The sequence below is a fragment of the Canis lupus genome, chromosome 36, assembly GCF_048164855.1.
Source record: "Canis lupus baileyi chromosome 36, mCanLup2.hap1, whole genome shotgun sequence".
Classification (NCBI taxonomy): domain Eukaryota; kingdom Metazoa; phylum Chordata; class Mammalia; order Carnivora; family Canidae; genus Canis; species Canis lupus.
The window spans coordinates 24,388,501-24,408,583 of NC_132873.1; the positions used below are offsets into that span (position 1 = coordinate 24,388,501).

General features: G+C 34.7%; 1 protein-coding gene across 1 annotated transcript in view; it reads left to right on the forward strand.

Moving 5' to 3' along the window:
• The window catches only part of PGAP1 (post-GPI attachment to proteins inositol deacylase 1), a 74,773-nt gene that overhangs the window by 11,127 nt on the left and 43,563 nt on the right, over nucleotides 1-20,083 (forward strand). Inside the window, exons 3-9 of the mRNA XM_072813441.1 lie at nucleotides 705-880; nucleotides 8,645-8,816; nucleotides 11,975-12,132; nucleotides 14,874-14,926; nucleotides 15,741-15,807; nucleotides 19,254-19,359; nucleotides 20,005-20,060. Of these exons, the coding sequence (XP_072669542.1) occupies nucleotides 705-880; nucleotides 8,645-8,816; nucleotides 11,975-12,132; nucleotides 14,874-14,926; nucleotides 15,741-15,807; nucleotides 19,254-19,359; nucleotides 20,005-20,060 (788 nt within the window). The remainder of the gene's footprint in view (nucleotides 1-704; nucleotides 881-8,644; nucleotides 8,817-11,974; nucleotides 12,133-14,873; nucleotides 14,927-15,740; nucleotides 15,808-19,253; nucleotides 19,360-20,004; nucleotides 20,061-20,083) is intronic.

Here is a 20,083-nt window from a genome sequence, read left to right on the forward strand (position 1 = left end):
TATGTTTAGAAAAATGGAATGGCAAATAGGTATTTTGTTTGCTAAACCATACATTGCAACTTTTAATGCCATTAATGCAATCAATTCACAAAATCTGTGAAATGGTTTACAGAGCAAAACCTAAAACAGTGTGGAAGCAGGTAGACCAGTGAGGAAACTATTGGAGTAGTTAAGGCAAGAGATGATGGTGTTTAGATTAGGAGGACATCATTGGAAATGGTGAGAAACGTTGATTGGGCATATATTTAGAAAGTAGAGGATGATAGGATTTACTGATGAATTGGATGTCATGTGTAAGGAAAAGACCAATCAAGCATACATATGTAAAGTGATGAGCATACATTTCTTGTAGGAATTTTCTCATTCTTAAAATCCCAAAGTGTGATTTATTCATACAGATGGCCAACATTTTGTATCAAAAATTCTTCCCCTCCCTTTAGCTATTTTCCCTAATGAAGTGGAAGCAGGTGAAGAATGAATGACCTGTTTACTTTTTATTTAATTTAAATTTTAAAATACTTAGGGCACAAAACATACAATACAAACAATGGTTTGTTCTTCTAAATTGATACTATTGAAGGACGTCACCTGAAGTAGGTTGTTTATGTTTGGAGTGTGGGATAAAGTTACTTGTTAAGAGACTTTGAAGCAAGAATGGATGCAACTTTCAAAAATTTTGTTTAATTTGCACTTTTTCTCTGCAGTTCGTTCTCTTGGTTCTATTGCACTTAGAAAAGCAGAAGACATTGACTTCAAGTACCACTTTGACTTCTTTAGTGTGAATTTCAATGAAGAACTGGTGGCACTGTATGGTGGAAGTCTTCAGAAACAAACCAAGTTTGTACATGAATGCATTAAAACAATTCTCAAACTCTATAAGGTAAGAAATAAGAATGCAAATCAATAGTGACCACCTATTAGCGTTTTTTATTTTTCAACATATTTTAAATCATTTGTTTATTTGGAAGTTGAAGATGATAGAAAGGTTTTTTTTTTTCTTTTTTGGTGGGAGTCTGTTATTTTGAACTCAATGGTTTTGAAGTTTAAATTGAATGTACAAGAAACCTCACATGAATTTAAGGGAAAATCTTTTTTTAACTTTATAAATTAGAAGTGCACTGAATTTTCTAAAGACCATTAGTATGGATATCTGCTTCTTGTTATGAATAACTGGTATTAGGGTAAACTACTTCCATACGTAAGCAACTATAGTCAAAATATCTGAAGCACATGTTTTCAGATGTTGGACAACCAAGTAGTAAAGGACCATGACCCCTGAAAAAAGGAAAATATGTGAGGTGAGCTTCATGATTGCTTTGATTTTGTGCCTGAAAGCATTCCTCAGACCATGGGGTAAGTAGGTGGAGGTCAAAAAGAGTACATTGATATAACTGAGCCAAAGAAGGCCGAGATCAGAATTTGGGCTACTGGAGTTGTTAGATTTGTGGGTGGATATGAGAAAGAGGAGGACTAAGCAGAGCTAGAAGCTCTATAAATTTGGTATCTTTCAACTTTGAACGCAGTGCTACATATGCACGGGACAAGAAGCTACAAGGCAATAGCATACCAGGGAGAAGGTGGTGGGGTATGTCTACCTCAGGTGCAAGGAATAAGGGGCAATATATATTGTTAGAGAAATTTTAAGAGTGGAAAACATTCTAAAAATCATTTTATGCCAACAATTCTAAACAGTATCAGGGATAAAATACTACTATACCACCTACTGAGGTGAGCCATTGCCTTCCATGGTATGCCACAGTGAAACTCCTAGCAAAAGAAAGCTACTGGAGAATTATGCCCTGACTGAGATTCCAGAGGTCACATGTGCTGGGAAATAGCAGTTCGGATCAGCTACAATAGAAAGACCCAGTAGAACACATTGGATATTCATTTGAGATCCCAGAAAGGATGCAATTTAAATATAGAGCTACTCCAGCTCTAACGTAAGAGCTCTTCCGGGATCCACTTTAATGCTTAACTATAAGCCTCAAAAATACTGAAGTTACGGATTTAAAGTAAAGGATACACATAACAAGAGAACAGATGGAGAATCTCAGCAGAGATATGGAAACTATTAAAAGAGCAAAAAGGGCGATTTAGAACTGAAACAATATATATCAGATATGAAAGGTTAAGGGGGTGTCTGGGTAGCTCAGTCAGTTAAGTGTCTGACTCTTGATTTCTGCTTAGGTCATGATCTCAGGATTGTAAGATTGAGCCCTTTGTTGGGCTCTATGCTAGGTGTGGAATCTGCTTAAGATTCACTCTCTGCTCCTCCCCTGCCTCTTAAAAAAAAAAAAAAAAAGAAAGAAAGAAAAGAAAAGAAATGAAAATTTTAGCAGATAGGCTCCAAACAGATTGAATACTATAGAAGAGATCAGTGAATTTGAAGATAGGACGATAGGATGAAAAGGAAAGAGTCTTAACCTGTGGGACAAACTGCCTTGATGACTATAAGTTTATGGTTTTTGTGGTAATACATACAACAGAATATTGCTCAGCCATCAAAAAGAATGAAATCGTGCCATTTGCAACAATGCAGATGGAACTGGCGTGGTTTATACCAAGCAAAATAAGTCAGAGAAAGACAAGTATTATGTGATTTCACTTATATGTGCAATTTAAGAGACAAAACAGATGAACATTCGGGTAGGGGGAGAAAAAAAGAAGCAAACCATAAAAGACTCTAGCTATAAGAACAAACAGGGTTGATGGAGGGAGGGAGGGAGGTGGGGATGGGCCAAATGGGACTTGTTGTGATGAGCACTGGGTATTACATGTAAATGATGAATCACTACATTATATTCCTGAAACCAGTATTATTCTATATATTAACTAGAATCTAAATAAAAACTCGAAAAAAATGAAAATGAAAATGCATCATCAGAATTTGTAAGATTAAAGTAGTTAATTTGTACGGTTAAAGTAGTTAGAAGAAATACTGTAGTCTTAAATATTTACATTAGAAAAGAACAAGGTTTAAAAACAATAACCCAGCCTTTCAACATAAGCTTAGAGAAAGAAGAACAAAGTAAACTCAGAGTACATGTAAGGAAACAATAAAGCTGAGAATGGAAATCGAGGAAACAGTATAGACAAATATTAGTGAGAAAAAAATGATACCAATTACTGATTCTTCTAGATCTAAAAATTGATAAACCCATATCTACATTGATTGAGGAAAAAAAGGAGGGGAATACAAATTAACAATATTAGGAATGAAAGAAGGGAAATTTCTAGAGCCTACAGATACTAAGAAGTTATTAAAGGATTATTATGAACAACATTATGCCAATACATTTGAGGACTCAGATGAAATTCTCAAATCCCTTGAAATATAAATTACAAAATAGACACAAGGAGAAACAAAATGTCTGTCTAGCCTTACATCTGTTTAAAATTTGTTGTTTGTAATTAAAAATCTTACTGCCAAGAAAACTGGAGCTAAATGACTTCAATGGTGAATTCTGTGACACATTTAAGGAAAAAATAATACCCATCTTATACAAACTAAGAAAATAGAGGAAGAAATAATACATTTAGTTCATTTTAAGAAACCTGCAAACCCTGATTATCAAAATCAGATATTGACATTGTTTGAAAGGAAAATAGAGACCTAGTATTCCTCATGAATATAGATGTAAGATACTCAACAAGCAACTAGACTATCAAACCCAGCAATATTTTAAAGTATAATATGACTACATAGGATTTATCCGAAGAATGCAAATTTGGTTTAATATTCAAGTATCAATCAATATAATTTATCTAGGATCATCTCAATAGATAAAACTTATTCAGATACATTCAGCACCCATTCATGATTTAAGAAAAAAAATAGCGCATTAGGTATAGAAACAGGTTTAAGAACTATTTCTGTATTTGATAAGGTATTTATTGGTAAGATAAATAAGATGTAATCACAAAATGGAATTTCCATGTTATTCACAATAAATGCCTTCAGGGATGCTTGGGTGACTCAAGTCAAGTGTCTGTCTTAGGCTCAGGTCATGATCCTGGGATTAAGCACTGAGTTGGGCTCCCTTCTCACAGGGGAGTCTGCTTCTCCCTCTCCCTTTGCTCCTCCCTCCTGCTCGTGCTCTCTCTCTCTCTCTCTTTTTCTCTCCTCAAATAAATAAATAAAATCTCTTAAAAATCCCAAAAAACAAAACAAAATCAGTAAGTGCCATTTATGTTTTATGCCAGGTAGTTTTCTTTTTTCCATTTTTCAGCTTCTATTTCTGCACCTAGCTGGTGCAGTAAGACCAGAAAAAGAAATAAAATTAATAATAATAAATAAATAAAATTAATAAAGATCAAAAAGGAAGCATTAAAACTGTCTATATTCACAAATGACGTAAATATACAGAAACATTTGTATGGTTCAGCTGGTTAAGTGTCTGCCTTTGGCTCAGGTGGTCCTGAGATGGAGCCCGGAGTTGGGCTCCCTGCTTAATAGGGAACCTGCTCCTCCTTCTCCCTCTGCCTCTCCTCATGCTTGTGCTCTCTTGCTCTTTCTCTCTGTCAGATAAATAAATAAAATCTTAAGAACTATTTAAAGGAATATACAAAAAAATTATTGAATTCATAAGTGAATTTACCCAGATCACAGGAAAATGGTCAATATTCAAAAATCAGTGAACGAATGGAAAGTGAAATTTTATTTTTTTTTTATTATTTTTTTTTAAATCTTTTTTTTTTAATTTTTATTTATTTATGATAGTCACACAAAGAGAGAGAGAGAGAGAGGCAGAGACATAGGCAGAGGGAGAAGCAGGCTCCATGCACCGGGAGCCCGACGTGGGATTCGATCCCGGGTCTCCAGGATCGTGCCCTGGGCCAAAGGCAGGCGCTAAACCACTGCGCCACCCAAGGATCCCGGAAAGTGAAATTTTAAAATGTATTTACAGTAGTATTAAAAATGCAATTCTTATGGATAAATTTAGTGAAAGATATGCAAGATCTGTACATTGAAAACTGCAAAACTTGCTGAAAGGAAATAAATAAATAAATTAATTAATTAATTAAAAAAATCTTTAAAAAGAACATATGAATTCTTTCCAAATTAAGCAGTAGATTTAATGCACTACAAATCAAAATACCAGCAGGTGTTTTTTTTTTTTAAGATTTTATTTATTTATTCATAGAGACAGAGAGAGAGGCAGAGACACAGGCAGAGGGAGAAGCAGGCATCATACAGAGCCTGACGTGGGACTCGAAACAGGGTCTCCAGGATCACGCCCTGGGCTGCAGGCGGCACTAAACCGCTGCGCCACCGGGGCTGCCCTGTTTTGTTTTGTTTTGTTTTGTTTTAAACTGAGAAACTTAGGTGGAAATGCAAAGTACCTGAAAAAAGCCAAACTATCTTGAAAAAGAACAAAATTGGGGAACCTACACTGCCTGATTTGAAGATTTAACTGTGTAGCTATAGTAATCCAGGCAGTGTGATATTCCTATGCATCTTGAAAATGAAATCTTTGCATTAGCCAGCATTTGAAAGTTATTTCAATAGCAAGTATTTTTTGAGCTTAAGTCTGTACTGAATATTATAGGCAGAGACAAGCCAGATTAGATAGAGGACCTTCTATGTATCTGATATTTATTGGATAAGATAAATACGATGTGATTACGAAGTGAGATTTGTCTCCCTAAATGGCATTCACAATAATCATGTCTTTATTGTGTTAAGATAGTTCTTTTCCCTTCTGTTTTTTTTTTGTTTTCATATTTTCCCTAGTGACTACATATTAAATTTACAATAGAACTAATAAACTTTCTTTTAAATTAAGGCTTTTAGAAAGCAAGATTCCTGTTATAACTGGGTACAATAGGAATTCAGGACAACTAAATCTTGTTAAATGGATAGGATTTGAGTGTGGGAAAGTGAGAGAACATAGATGAAGAAACCTCATTTATTCATCACATGAATCTGCCTGCAATTATACCAATGAATAAACAGAAATCCAAGCCCTCATGGACCATATGTTCTAGTGGGGAGAGGCAGATAGTAAACATCATAAATAAGAAAAGTATATACTATCTTATATAGTGATAAATAACAGGAAGAAAAATAAAACAGGGACATAGGGAGCAAAGGGTAGAGGACTACAATTATAAATAAGGATGGGGGAGCCCGGGTGGCTCAGCGGTTTGGCGCCTGCCTTCAGCCCAGGGTATGATCCTGGAGACCCAGGATCGAGTCCCATGTTGGGCTCCCTGCATGGAGCCTGCTTCTCCCTCTGCTTGTGTCTCTGCCTCTCTCTCTCTCTCTCTCTCTCTCTGTCTCTCTCTGTCTCTCATGAATAAATAAATAAAATCTAAATAAATAAATAAATAAATAAATAAATAAATAAATAAATAAATAAATAAGGATGACCGGGGATCCCTGGGTGGCTCAGCGGTTTAGCGCCTCCTGGAGTCCCGGGATCGAGTCCCATGTCGGGCTCCCGGCATGGAGCCTGCTTCTCCCTCCTCCTGTGTCTCTGCCTCTTTATGTCTATGTCTATCATAAATAAATAAATAAATCTTTAAAAGAAAGAAAGAAAAGAAAAGAGAAGAAAGAGGGATGACCAACGAGACCTCTGCTAAGAAGCAGACGGTTTGATAAAAATTAAAGAACATGAAGGTATCTAGGAAAAGAGTACTCCAGACAGAGATAACAAATATATGAGGTAAGCACACGTGTGCTCTCTTGGAGAAAACAAACAAACAAAAAAGAACAGTAAACTACTGGCTGGAGCAGATATAATATGTTAGGAAAGGAAAAGTTGAAGGGAGGGCAAATTCTAGAGCCTTGTAGGCAATTTTAAGAATTTTAGCTTTTATTTGAAGTGATACGGAAAGCCACTGCTGAGATTTTTGAGCAAATGAATGACATGTTCTGATTTAGGTTTTAACAGTATTCTGTGTGGTTTCAAGGTTAAACTAAAGGTACATAAAAGTGGAAGTAAAGACACCAGTTAGGCTATTGCAGTAATTCAGGCAAGAAATAATGGTGGTTTGATCAAGTTGGTAGCATTGGAGGTGTTAAGAAATGGTCAGATTGGTATAAACCTTAAAGGCAGCAAGATTTGTTGGCAGATCAGATATGGAAGGGCAACGTGAAACGAAAAGAATTGAGGATGACCCAAGTTTTTGGCTGAACAACTAGAGGTATTGAAATGCCATTAAGTAAGTTGGGGGGGGGGAATGTATGAGGGACAGATTTGGAGGAGATTAAGAGTTAAGTTTTAGGGGATCCCTGGGTGGCGCAGCGGTTTGGCGCCTGCCTTTGGCCCAGGGCGCGATCCTGGGGACCCGGGATCGAATCCCACATCAGGCTCCCGGTGCATGGAGCCTGCTTCTCCCTCTGCCTGTTGTGTCTCTGCCTCTCTCTCTCTCTCTGTATGACTATCATAAATAAATTAAAAAAATGTTAAAAAATAAAAAGTTAAGTTTTAGGGGTGCCTGACTCGCCTAGTAGGTAGAGCATGTGACTCTTGATCTCAGGGTCATGAATTCATGCCACATGTTGGGCATGGAACCTACTTTTTAAAAAAAAGTTTTAGATAGATTTATTTGAGATGCATGTTAGATATCCCAAGTGTAGTTAATATGCAGTTGAAGTTTAAGATGAAAGTTCAAGAGAAGAGGGCCAGTCTGGAGATAATAACTTGAGGATTGACAGGATATGGGTGTATTTAAAGCCATGAGACTGGAAGAGATCATTAAGGAGTCAAGATACAAAAGAAGAAACTGAAGGACTGAGGCCTGAGTCATTCCCATATTAAGAGATTAGGAGAGATGAGAAGGAAATAGCAAGAAACTAAAAAGGAGCAGCCTGTAAAGTAAGAGGAACCAGGAGAGTATGTTCTCAGGGAAACGAAATACATCATTTCAAAGAGGAAGAAGTAATCTAATGTCAAATCCTGCTGCTCAAGTAAGATAAGGATTGAGATTTGGCCATTAGATTTCTTGGTGCCTTGATAACAGTTTTGGAGTAGTGTTGAGGCAAAAGCCTGATTGGAATGAGTTTAAGCATATGGAAGTTGAGAAATCGGAGACAGCATGTACTGTATAGGCAGATTTTTTATGAATTATGCTATAGATATGTAGAGAAAGATATGGTCACTAAGGGCAAAGTGGGAGTAAAAAGAGTTTCTGATTTTTTTAAGGGAGAATAGAATTATATTTATATACTACCAAGAATGACCTGGTAAGAGAGGAAGAAACAACAATGCAAGAAAAAAGTGAGAATTGCTGGAACCATGTATTAGAGAAGGCCAAAGGGGATGGGTTTCAGAGCAGTTATGGAGGGTTTGGCTCGTTCTTTCTTTTCTTTTCTTCTTTCTTTCTTTCTCTTTCTTTTTTCTTTCCTTCCACTTCTATCTTTTGAAACGGCTTCATGATATACTAGACCAAGTGTTCTGATTTGGGTTCAGACCAAAGCATAACTATTAAAAATATTTGGCAGAATACAAAATAGTATATATATATACTAATTATGAGTAAATGAAAATGTATTTCTCTGTCTTATGCAAGGTTATATACATAGTTTAATTTTCTTTTTCCTATAAAGTAGCTCATATTTAGAGGGAAGTAGTTAGTGTTTTTTGTTATGATGCTAAGACTTCATTATGCCTTGGTGATTTTTTTTTTTATACAGGGTCAAGAATTTGCTCCAAAAAGTGTGGCAATAATTGGTCATTCTATGGGTGGTCTTGTTGCAAGAGCATTGCTTACATTGAAAAATTTTAAACAAGATCTGATAAATCTTCTTATTACACAAGCCACCCCTCATGTTGCTCCTGTGATGCCATTAGACCGTTTCATAACAGGTTAGTACTATTACATAAACACTAACTGACCTCCCCGTTTCTTAGGATTAAACCAATCCTCACACCTACTTCTTTGAATGTGCTGCAGATTTATCCATGTGTGAAGCAAGCAGCTCAGTTTCAAATTAACACCTCCATTTCTGAGCATCTTTGGGACTTTCAACTTAGGCTAATGAAACTGCTATTAGTTTTCCCTGTCCATAGTGTCTTACCATGGAGAGCATGTGTTTTATAATCTCTAGACACTTGGGCATCAATTTAGTTATTTGGGGGGTGACTCTGTCTCTTAAAATATGTTTAAACTCTCCGTGTTTTGTTAACTCTTCCAGTACTCTATTTAAAATAAGCTTATGTTTAAGTAAAACAATAAAAATGAATAGATCTGCCAGCACTTTATATGGTGAGATAAAATTGCTAATACTTATTACTATTTTCCCTGTCCATAGTGCCTTACCATGGAGAGCGTGTGTTTTATAATCTCTAGACACTTGGGCATCAGTTTAGTTATTTGGGGGGTGACTCTGTCTCTTAAAATATGTTTAAACTCTCCGTGTTTTGTTAACTCTTCCAGTACTCTATTTAAAATAAGCTTATATTTAAGTAAAACAGTAAAAATGAATAGATCTGCCAGCACTTTATATGATGAGATAAAATTGCTAATACTTATTACTATATGTTGGACATTGTATTAAGGACTTTACATGATGTATTATTATTTCACTTGATGCTTAGAGCAGTCCTTTGAAGTAGGTTCCATTATTATCTGCATGTTTAGAGAAAGTCAGGTATTATCTTCACAGTTAATTGGAATATTGTAGGATAGAAGAAAGTTTTGAAAACAAGGAATTCTTTTTTCCTGATCAGTAAATTTATACCATTTCTTACTCTATCAAAATTTGCATTATCTTAATTTTGATGAAAATGAGAAATATACCTCAGTGACATCAAACCAAAGCACCCATTTTAACATAACATTATCAAGGAGTAATTTATTTGCTGGAATATCTGGCCCAATGGTACCTACAGTGAAGTTTAATTTTTTTCCTTATTAAATTTAAAATTTTGCCTGTAGAAATCCTTCAGTAAAAAATTTTAGTTTCAGTGAAGTTGCTTAAACTTGCTTTACTAATTCTAATAATTACAAATGACTTACAGATTTAGGGGGAAAAAATCATAGGCATAGACAAATCATAATACTTGTCATCACAATCAAGAACTTTCTTTATTACATTTTATATGGATGAACCATGTATGGTAAATTAGAATTACTCATAATATATCTTTAAAAACTCTTTGAGGAAAGAGCTTTCAAAAGAATCTGATTTTATTGTTTTTGAAGAGTAGCAATGGTCTGTCTCTAAAAGGTTCAAGCTGAAAGTAATTCTTAGGGTTAGGTTGCCTCTCTGTAATTAGCAAGCCTCGGGGATCCCTGAGTGGCTCAGTGGTTTAGCGCCTGCCTTTGGCCCAGGGCGTGATCCTGGAGTCCCGGGATCGAGTCCCACGTCGGGCTCCCGGCATGGAGCCTGCTTTTCCCTCCTCCTGTGTCTCTGTCTGTCTGTCTCTCTCTCTCTGTCTGTCTATCATTCATAAATAAATAAATAAATCTTAAAAAAAATAATTAGCAAGCCTCTTTATTATTTATTCTGTATATATTTCATATTTCATTAAGCCAGAATTAGAGTGAAAAAACAAAAGTTCAAAGAGTGGAAGATCTTAGGTTTTTAGAAGACCTGTATGACCTTCAGAAGTACATTCCTTGATGGAAATACTGCCTTAAATAGAAGAAAGGAAGCTGCATTGGGCTCTGGACTTTAGAGGGCCCTGCTCTGTCTGGCATTGTTATTCTCCATATGATGAGGAGTATATAAGCCCAGCAGCCTTCCTCCCCACGTGCAGGCTGTGCTTTTACTTCTGGATAGATCATCTAGGTAACCAGGCCTTCAGACTTTTCTTCCCTGGCATGTGTGAATCTGTCCTGAGGGCAGGGATGTAAGTAAGTTTGAGTTGTGGCTAAGGGATGACTCTGCATGAGGTACAGATAGAGCTTGGATATCTTGTACCTTATAGTGCAGGATGAGGTTGGGATGGGAAGAAATGATAGTACACTGATGGGTCAGAGATCTGTCCTTCCTGTGCTGTCATAATCTAGTGTCCATCTCTGAGATGTCCTGGAGTTTGTAATTTGAACTTGGCCTTCCAGTTTATTTTGATGATATATTTGTCAAGGTAGGCAGAGACAATAGATTTGATTTAACAGTTTGTTATCTGGAATTTTTACTTTTAAATATTTAGGCATGAGGCCTATGTACCCCATTGATACTCTTGTCCCAGGACCTGCAGATGTTAGGAATGGATCTGCTTAGTCACATTCTAAGTAAATACTACTGAGATCTTTAATGGGAGGAGTTTGCTGTTCCGAAATATTTGAAGCCTTCAATGGGATCAAATGCCAGGATTTGATTACATTAAAGTTTGATAATTTGGAAGAGGAAGTAAGAACTCCTCTGCCCCCATCTCAGATCTTTGACACTATTTTTTCTCATCTTCCATAGATAAAATGGAAAAATTGCAGATTGTTCCTGTTGAGCTACTTGTTACTCTAAATGCGTAGAACCTTCTTAACCCTTAGATTTTCCACAGTAGCATTGAGTCCCAAGACAAAAGTGATTGTGATTGTCCTGTGATTGTATTTTAAAAACTTAAATAGTATTTCAGTAGTGGCTGGCCATAGTAGAGAGCTGCTTAGCTCTCACAGTGCCATGAGTTTCTAGATCTACAATTCTTTAGCATAGTGAACTTGTATCTTTGGAAGAATTTTAGGAGTTTCTACTTGGTATACTGTATAGCTCATGATTTAGCAGCATCTTCGTAAGATGTACAGACCTGTTTGCATCTGGGCTTATGAAAGCTAATAAAGTTTGCATGTCTTTTTTTCTTTATTGATCCCTTCAGTAGCTCTTAGTATTTGTAGTCTTATTTAATGGGAAAACAGACTATGTGTAAAGATACTGATTTTACTCAGAATAGAGAAATGTGAATAACATTGTTCTAACCATTCAGTATGGCTTAAATAGAAATTCAGTTTAATATTAGTATCATACCTTATTGTTACAGGGAACGACTACTAATTTTTAATGTGTGCCTTTATTTCCTACCAGATTTTTATATGACTGTAAACAACTATTGGATTCTGAATGCTAGACACATTAATTTTACCACGCTTTCTGTAGCTGGAGGATTCCGGGATTACCAAGTTCGTTCAGGACTGACTTTTCTACCAAAATTAAGCCATCATACCAGTGCCTTATCCGTTGTGGTAATCTTTTTTAAGCTTCTACTGAAATAGTAGCAGGTTAGATACAGTAGAGTATGAAAGGAGAAACATGTAGTTGTTTGAAAGTGACTACTGAGTTGGTGTAGTGCTATTTATTTATGTGCACATGTATGAGAGAAAATATGAAAGAATGAATATGAATATGAATATGAATATGTTGGGAAGGCATAGATGCATGGGTGCTTATGTCCACAGAAAGTGAAAAGGATCTTAGAAAGTTTGTGAAAATGACTTATTTATGAAAATGACTCTTATGAATAATTGTTCCTTGTTTAAAATAAGTACCTACCCATCAATCAGAGTTTTAACTAAAAGAAAGTGTGGACTGAAGTCCAAGGGCCCCTTGTATCTGAGTGCTATATGCAGTAGAAATGGAATATCAAACTCTTGAATGCTAAACTTAAATTTTATTGAATGTATGACTCTGGATCTCAACTTAAGTTGTGTTTACCAATTTTAAAATTTAAAAATTAGCTTTGATAGTATAATAGAACCCTGATTGATGAATTTGCTAATTATTCTTCCCTGCTAGGATATCAAGTCTTTAACTGGGATACATAGCCTTTGTAAAGTGAGTTCAAGTTTCCTTTTAGGACTTATGTTATTTCTTATAGTTTTGATCTTTAAGTCTCCAGTTAAGATCTTAACTTTTTAACTCTATGCAGTATGTAGATATTTTATGTGGTATGTATACATGTGTATACTACATGTCATCTCCAAATATAACTTAATTTCTAAGAAAAATCCAGAGCTCCTTCTAATTTTTAGGAGATAGTGCTTTGATTCATGGTTGTTCTCTTCATAAATAGTCCCTTGCTTGGTTCATCGATTTCCCCACCTTAGATTACTTTTCATCTATTAAAAAATTATTATTGAATGCTTGCCACACATAGAATCAAAATTATTAAGTCTTTGTGCTATTACCCACCATTTTCTTATTACGAGAGGAGTTGTGATATAACCATAATAGCTTTGAAACTAAATTGGTAAATCTCTGAAACCTCATAATATTGATATGAATCTTTTTATTTTATGTTAAATATTTGGGGCAGATATTTGCTGGAAGTCTTCAAAACACTAAATATCAACTCTAATAAACAGATATTTTAGTCATATAAAGTTATTATTAAAGTATTTATTATAAAAGTTATTATAAAGTTATTATTAAAGTATTTATTATAAAGTTATTATAAAGTTATTATTAAAGTATTATTAAAGTAATTATTTCCTAGACTTGGCCTGGAGCACGTTGCTATATTGATGTCCCTTCCTGCAGCCTATCTTTTAAAAAGCTTTGGTTTCTTTAATTGTGTGTGTGTGTGTGTGTGTGTGCGCGCGCGCACGCGTGCACATGTGCTTATGGCCCTCTTTTCTAATCCATTTGATAATTTGTTGCTTTTAAGGCAGCTTGTATTTCTGCATCTCTAATGAAAATATTTTACCTCTTAATGGAATTTTCTCAAACCTGGTTATTGTCTGAATTTTATTTAGTATTTTAGCCCCCAATTAGCTTGTAATCTTTCATATATCTACATGTATGTTACTTTAAAAAAATAATTAAGAAGTAACAATTTTTTAGTGATTATTTCAAGAATAGTTAATTGGCATTTATATCCATTGGGACTAGAAAAAATTAAGTTAGAGATCTTGATCATATTAGTTATTAGTAAGTTAGGCTGAACTGCTGTAATACACAGTCATACAGATAATGGCACCTAAACATTTTGTTTCTATACCCGCCCTAGGTATGTATTTAAGTTGGTGGGTGGTTTTTGAAGGAGTTCTGTTAAGGGACCCAGGCTCCCAGTAAGCAACCCTTTCTTGAATGCAGAGAGAGATGCTGTGAAAAATACCAGATTTACTTAATGTTTCCTGTTTTAAGATGCTATTCATAAGAAAGTCATTGTCTGGTATAAAAAGGAATCTCCAGTTCTTGAAGGGTGCTGTGCCATTGTTAGGTAGTCTTCTTCAAACTGTTGTCTTTTTAAGGAGCTTTTTGCTGTTATGTCTCTAACTAGTAGTATATATCCTAATCTAGGGATTTTTTCAAATTAAGTATCTCTGGACCATACTTGTAAGAGTCTGATATGGGGGCACCTGGGTGGCTCAGTCTTTTAAGTGGCTAACTCTTGATTTCGGCTCAGGTCATGATCTCAGATCATGAGATCCAACCCCATGTCAGACTCCATGCTGGATGTGGGGCATGCTTAAGATTCTCTCCCTCTCTCTTAAAAAAAAAAATCTGATTTGATAGCTCTGGAATTGTGATCAGGCATATTTATTTTGAAAAATCTCTCCAAGTCTGAGTATTTCTCAGGCACGCCTGATTAAGAAGTAACATCTTAGAATTTACCAGGGATAGTCTTAGTCAGAACTAAAATTACTAAGATAATTGTAATTTATTAAAGAATCATAAATTCAACCTCTTACTAGAGTATAAAGAGTTAGACATTAAACTTCAGTAAGGAATTGATGGATGTTTTAATAATTTTTAAAGGATAATTTAAGCTTGACTAAGTAGTAATGACAATGACTTTATGCAGGAACTACCTTAATATTTTTGGGTCACCTTTCTAAAAATGTATCATTTAAATATGTCTGTGCATCATAAAATATTGAAACTAATGTTATGTGTTTCTAACTATTAGCTAATGAGAATTTCAAACTTGGGAGAGTAACAAATGTGCTTTTCTTAAGTTGGATTTTTTTTCTTGTTCTTTTAGAGTTCAGCAGTGCCTAAGACGTGGGTCTCAACAGACCACCTCTCCATTGTGTGGTAAATTAATATAACTTATTTTGGTGGTTTGTGGTGGTCCTTTTTTCTCGTCCGTGCATTGATTGGTTTGTTAGCTTTGTGTTAGTACTGTACTCATAAATAAAGATTTGGGAGAAAGATAAGACTTAAGGGCTTAGAACTCTGACCTTGGTTTTTGGTCTTAGTTGATCAAGTTTCCTCTTAAGGAACCACTAGCATAAGTTTCAAATGAAGCTAGAATCAAATATCAAAATTATTTAGAGTTTGTCATAGTTGGGCAGAATCAAAGGTATTTGTGATAGCACCTTCTGAGCTCTTGGCCAATCACCAAACTCAGGGACTTGGTGAATATAGCATTAATTATTTGTAGAACAGCACATGAAAAACCAAGTAGAAGCTAGATTTACCTTTAATATAAATAGATTAAATAAGGGTCAAGAAATACATAGACCCCAGTATCTTATTGCTACGTGTTTTGGCTAAAATATTCTTTTTTCACTTCCCTCTGGCCGTGCAGTCCGTGGTGTCTGCAAGAAGCACAAGTTTAGACACACAAAGATGGGGCAGACAGTTGTCCATAGCTGGGGTGGACAAGGAGACTTGGGAAAAATAGAAGAACCCTGATAGTTCCATTGTCAAACATCTAGGAGGATTTAATTTGCTTTATTTTTATGTTTATGACTTTAAGGTACATGTTTAATAATAATGATTTCTTAAATACTTTTAGAGTTTAGAGCAATAAACTCACTTATTCCATTAAGTAATAGAATTATGCATATTTGTATGAAAAGTATGTATTTTTTAAAAGTTTCATTTATAACATTTTATTCTTTAGGTGTAAACAATTACAGTTGACTACAATTCGAGCATTCTTTGATCTTATTGATGCTGATACTAAACAAGTATGTATTTTTAAGCTAAAAGTTACTTCAGTAAAGTAAAAGCTTTTGTTACAGCGGAATGGATTTAATACTTTTTATTTTCATAAAAGTAGAAGCTTTTTATATATTGATATAATATATCAATATACACTTAGTTTCAAATTAGAAATATATTTTTATCTGATAATACTTTGATCACTATTAGTAATTAATAGAATGCAATGAAAATGAAAAAGTGAAAAGATATGCTAAATCTTCCCCCAATTATTCCCTTTTACTTGTTTAAAATTTGATATATATCCTTTTAACTTTTATTTAACTTAAGGAAAATCCTTACTGCAAACTATTTTATCCTTTTTTTTTTTTAGTAATATGTTCTAAACTTCATGATCTACCTTATTAGACATTTTTGTTTAAATTTATTTTTTAAAAAGCATCTTTACCTTTCTGGTAAGGTCAGATGTCTTCATTCATTGACTAACCCAAGCTCATCAGAACTTAAAATATGTATTTTTAGTAGCTGAATGTTTCCTGTAATGAGATTTCACTTATAAACAGCACAAACCAGTGATTTTCCAAGTTGTTCAATTAGCAGCAGGACACCGGAAATCCTAGTGCCATTTATGGAACATCATATTACTTTTTCATCTCTTTCTTGTCTTCCAGCAGATATATAGTATGAGCATTAAGGATTTAAACAAAATTTAAGGAATTCTATCCATGAACTTAAATCTCTCTGTGAATTGGGAACAGATTTTCTTTTTCATCTTAAGCAACATTTTTTTTTTTTTTAACCTTAGGACATCTTGTAGTCCTTCTCTGTTTCATAGAAACCTGTTTTGGGAACTGTGGCTGTGGCTTCTCCCTTTGGAGAAAAAGTTCCTTATGTATTAGGTAATTTTCTTCATTATGGGAAAGTATTTAGCTCAGATATTTTTGGATTCTTTCCCTTGAAGGCTCCAGTTCTTTGAGAGACTAGTATGTGTGGCCTCTTTCTCAATAGGTCTCTAGGTAATGCTTTCCTTATTGTGTCTTAGAACTTTGCTCCTATAGGACTTTTTCTCTCTTGGAAGTGGGGTAGTGTTTGTGTTTTTTCCTTAAACCCTTCAAGAAGCTGCAGAACTACTATTAGAATCATAGATACTTATCTCTCTCCTGAAGAATACAATAAAACAGAGACACCCCCCCCCAAAAAAAGAGAGAAACCCAAATTGTGTGTTATCACATTTTAAGCCATAAGATACTTATTTAAGTTAGTATAGTGATTAAAGTAAATCAGCTTTATAGAATTAACACTATGTTGGTCATGGAATGCATTTTTCAGTTTTTCAACCTTGTTTTGTGAGCCTTAACTATGGCTAATGTTTTTTAGTTAGTTTGAGAGAATGCAACTAGATATAGTAGTAGAATCTATTAAAATTCCAAGAGCAGTTGTATTTGGAATGACATTTGGTAGGCTTAGGAAAAAGCCCATTTCAGTCTGTGAGTACTATCACAGACAGGTATATATTTTTAAAATTATACATAAAACTAATTTTTTTGTATAGTTGACACACTACATAAAACTAATTTTAATAAATCTTGTTTTCCATTAAATCCTGAGATAAAATTTTTAATACTAATCTATAATAAATTATAATTCTGGATAGATAAGTATTTTACAGACACATTTTAAGGGACAAATGAGAAATTTTTGGTAACTAATATTGCTCAGAATCAAAATATGAAACTGAGTTCTGTTTCACAAAGTCACTATATATAATGGGCTGGTCTAAACATTAGACAATAAAAAATTAGGATATGATTGCTATTCCTCAAGAAGATATTAAGAAGAGAAGCAAACATATATACAGGGAAACCACAACTCAAAGCATAATTAGTCCCAAACATGTGGTACAAAGGAATCAGAATTAAAGAATAATTTTTTTTTTTAATTTATGATAGAGAGAGAGAGAGAGAGAGGCAGAGACATAGGCAGAGGGAGAAGCAGGCTCCATGCACCGGGAGCCTGATGTGGGATTCGATCCTGGGTCTCCAGGACCGCGCCCTGGGCCAAAGGCAGGCGCCAAACCGCTGCGCCACCCAGGGATCCCTAAAGAATAATTTCTGATGGTTATCAGCATAAAACACATAGCTGGAAACTTACGAGTGGATAGAGTCCATAGAGAGTAAGGATGGGAGAGTCCTGAGTTAACTGAAATGTTGGCAAAAAGACCAATTACTTTCAGTTGATTGCAAACAGATGTGGCTGCTTTAAAAAAAATCAACACTAGTATTGAGTCTGCATCAATGAAGATAAAATTTCCACTGCTCTCTACCATAGTTACACAATTATCTAAAGAACTATATTCTATGTTGGATGTTGTATTATAAGGAGGACATTAACAAACTTGAGTTTATCCAGGGAAGGCAGTCAGGGTAGTGAAGGTTTCAAACAGTTCTCTGAAAAAGTTGATGTATATAACAGTCTTCAGTTTCTTGAAGGGCTGCCCCTAACTTAATTTATCAAAGTAACAGGGAGTCGGAGATTTGCTCTAAATATGGCAGAGCATTTTCCTCATAGGAATTGTTAAAGTTGGGATGTGCAGTCTTTCACAACAGCAAGTTAGAAATAAATGTTCAAGCAAATGCTGTGTGACTTCCTAAGGGGTTCCAAATCTTTTCAATGGGTAAATCTTTTCACCTGGGTCCTCACTGTCATTTCATTGTCATTCTCTCTGTCCAACTGTGTGGTTGAGAAAATCAGTTACCTGTTAAGGCCTCAGTGCTTAAACTAGAGAATTGAATAGATGGATTTTAATGGATTTTATACCCAAGTACTTCTTCTTTAAGGGAGGAACTGGTATAAAGTTGCAGACATTTATTTTACTAGGATATTTTAAAACAGACAACAAAAAATCCTATTGTCTGCTCTCATTTTCATTTCATGAAAGAAAGTATATTGAGACACAGTGAAAGTAAGACGGAGTAAAGCAAAGTAGCTTCCTAGGAAGGGCAGTTGGGAATTCGTATTTTCTCTAATGACCAGTGAATTCTTTGTTGTGAGATTGGCACTGGTCTGAATTTGGAAACTAGTGTGTTGGAATCACTAGACTGGAGGATCTCTTAAGTTCTCATCTGACTCCATACCTTTGGATTTTTAATTTGTAACTGTTACTTGAGAGACATTAGTTGATAATAATTGAAAGCATGGGCTCTGGAGCCAGACTGCCTAAATTTGAATCCTGGCTCAGACTCTTTAACAGGAGTATGACCTTGGGCAAGTTCCTTCATTTCTCTATGCTTTAGTTTCTTCCTAAAAATGCAAATAAGAGGATTATTATCTCCTCGAGCTCTTGTAACATATTAAGTACTTCAAACAGTGCCTGGCCCGGAGTAACTATTGGCTCTTATCATTATTACTTGATGCAAAGTTTCAGTGAACAGTAGATATAAAAAGATTCAAAATGTATCATTATTCTTTCTAGATAACTCAGAATCCCAAGAAGAAATTGTCAGTTTTGAATCACCACTTTATAAGACATCCAGCAAAACACTTTGAGGAAAATCCAGCAATAATTTCTGACTTAACAGGTTGGTGGTAATAAAATGTTTTTATTTTAAATCAAATTTTATTTTCAGGTAAGTTTGTTATTAGCTAAGTCTTTGAAACTGTGGTACCTCAGGTATTATAATCCTGTTATATTTTATTATTTTCTCTATGATGGTTTCTTATAAAGTTCTTGGTTCAGGAAGGGAAAGAGGAGAAAAAACAGCTTATAAGATGTTGCTGATAAAAATTTTGTTCTGAAAATAACATGACAAGTAGAAAATTTTAAAGAAAGAGTTAAATGTCTATTTCCTGACAGTCACATAAAATACTATAATTTTTATTGACTTAAGTTTTTAGTATCAGTCATTTTTAGTCTTCTTTTGGTTTAAGAGCATATCCTTTGCTGTTAATATAATACCTGTTATACTCAGCTCGGAAAATAAAATGATTTATTTCCTTTTTATTGACACTTTATTAAAGATACCAAATAAATTTAAAATGCTTTACTTGATGTGAATGCTAATTGGGGATGAGCATAAATAACATCTTATGGATTTTTTGTTTTAAAATAGTGATTGTTCAGGAAACCAATTCTTTTTCAAATCCTATTGTAATCGAGAAGTACTTTGTGAGCATTCTTTATTTAATATTTAAAAAACAAGCCAAATTAATTTCCTTTACCTTAGGGACATCTATGTGGGTTCCAGTAAAAGTATCCAAATGGACCTATGTGGCTTACAATGTAAGTATACCCTCACTGGTTAA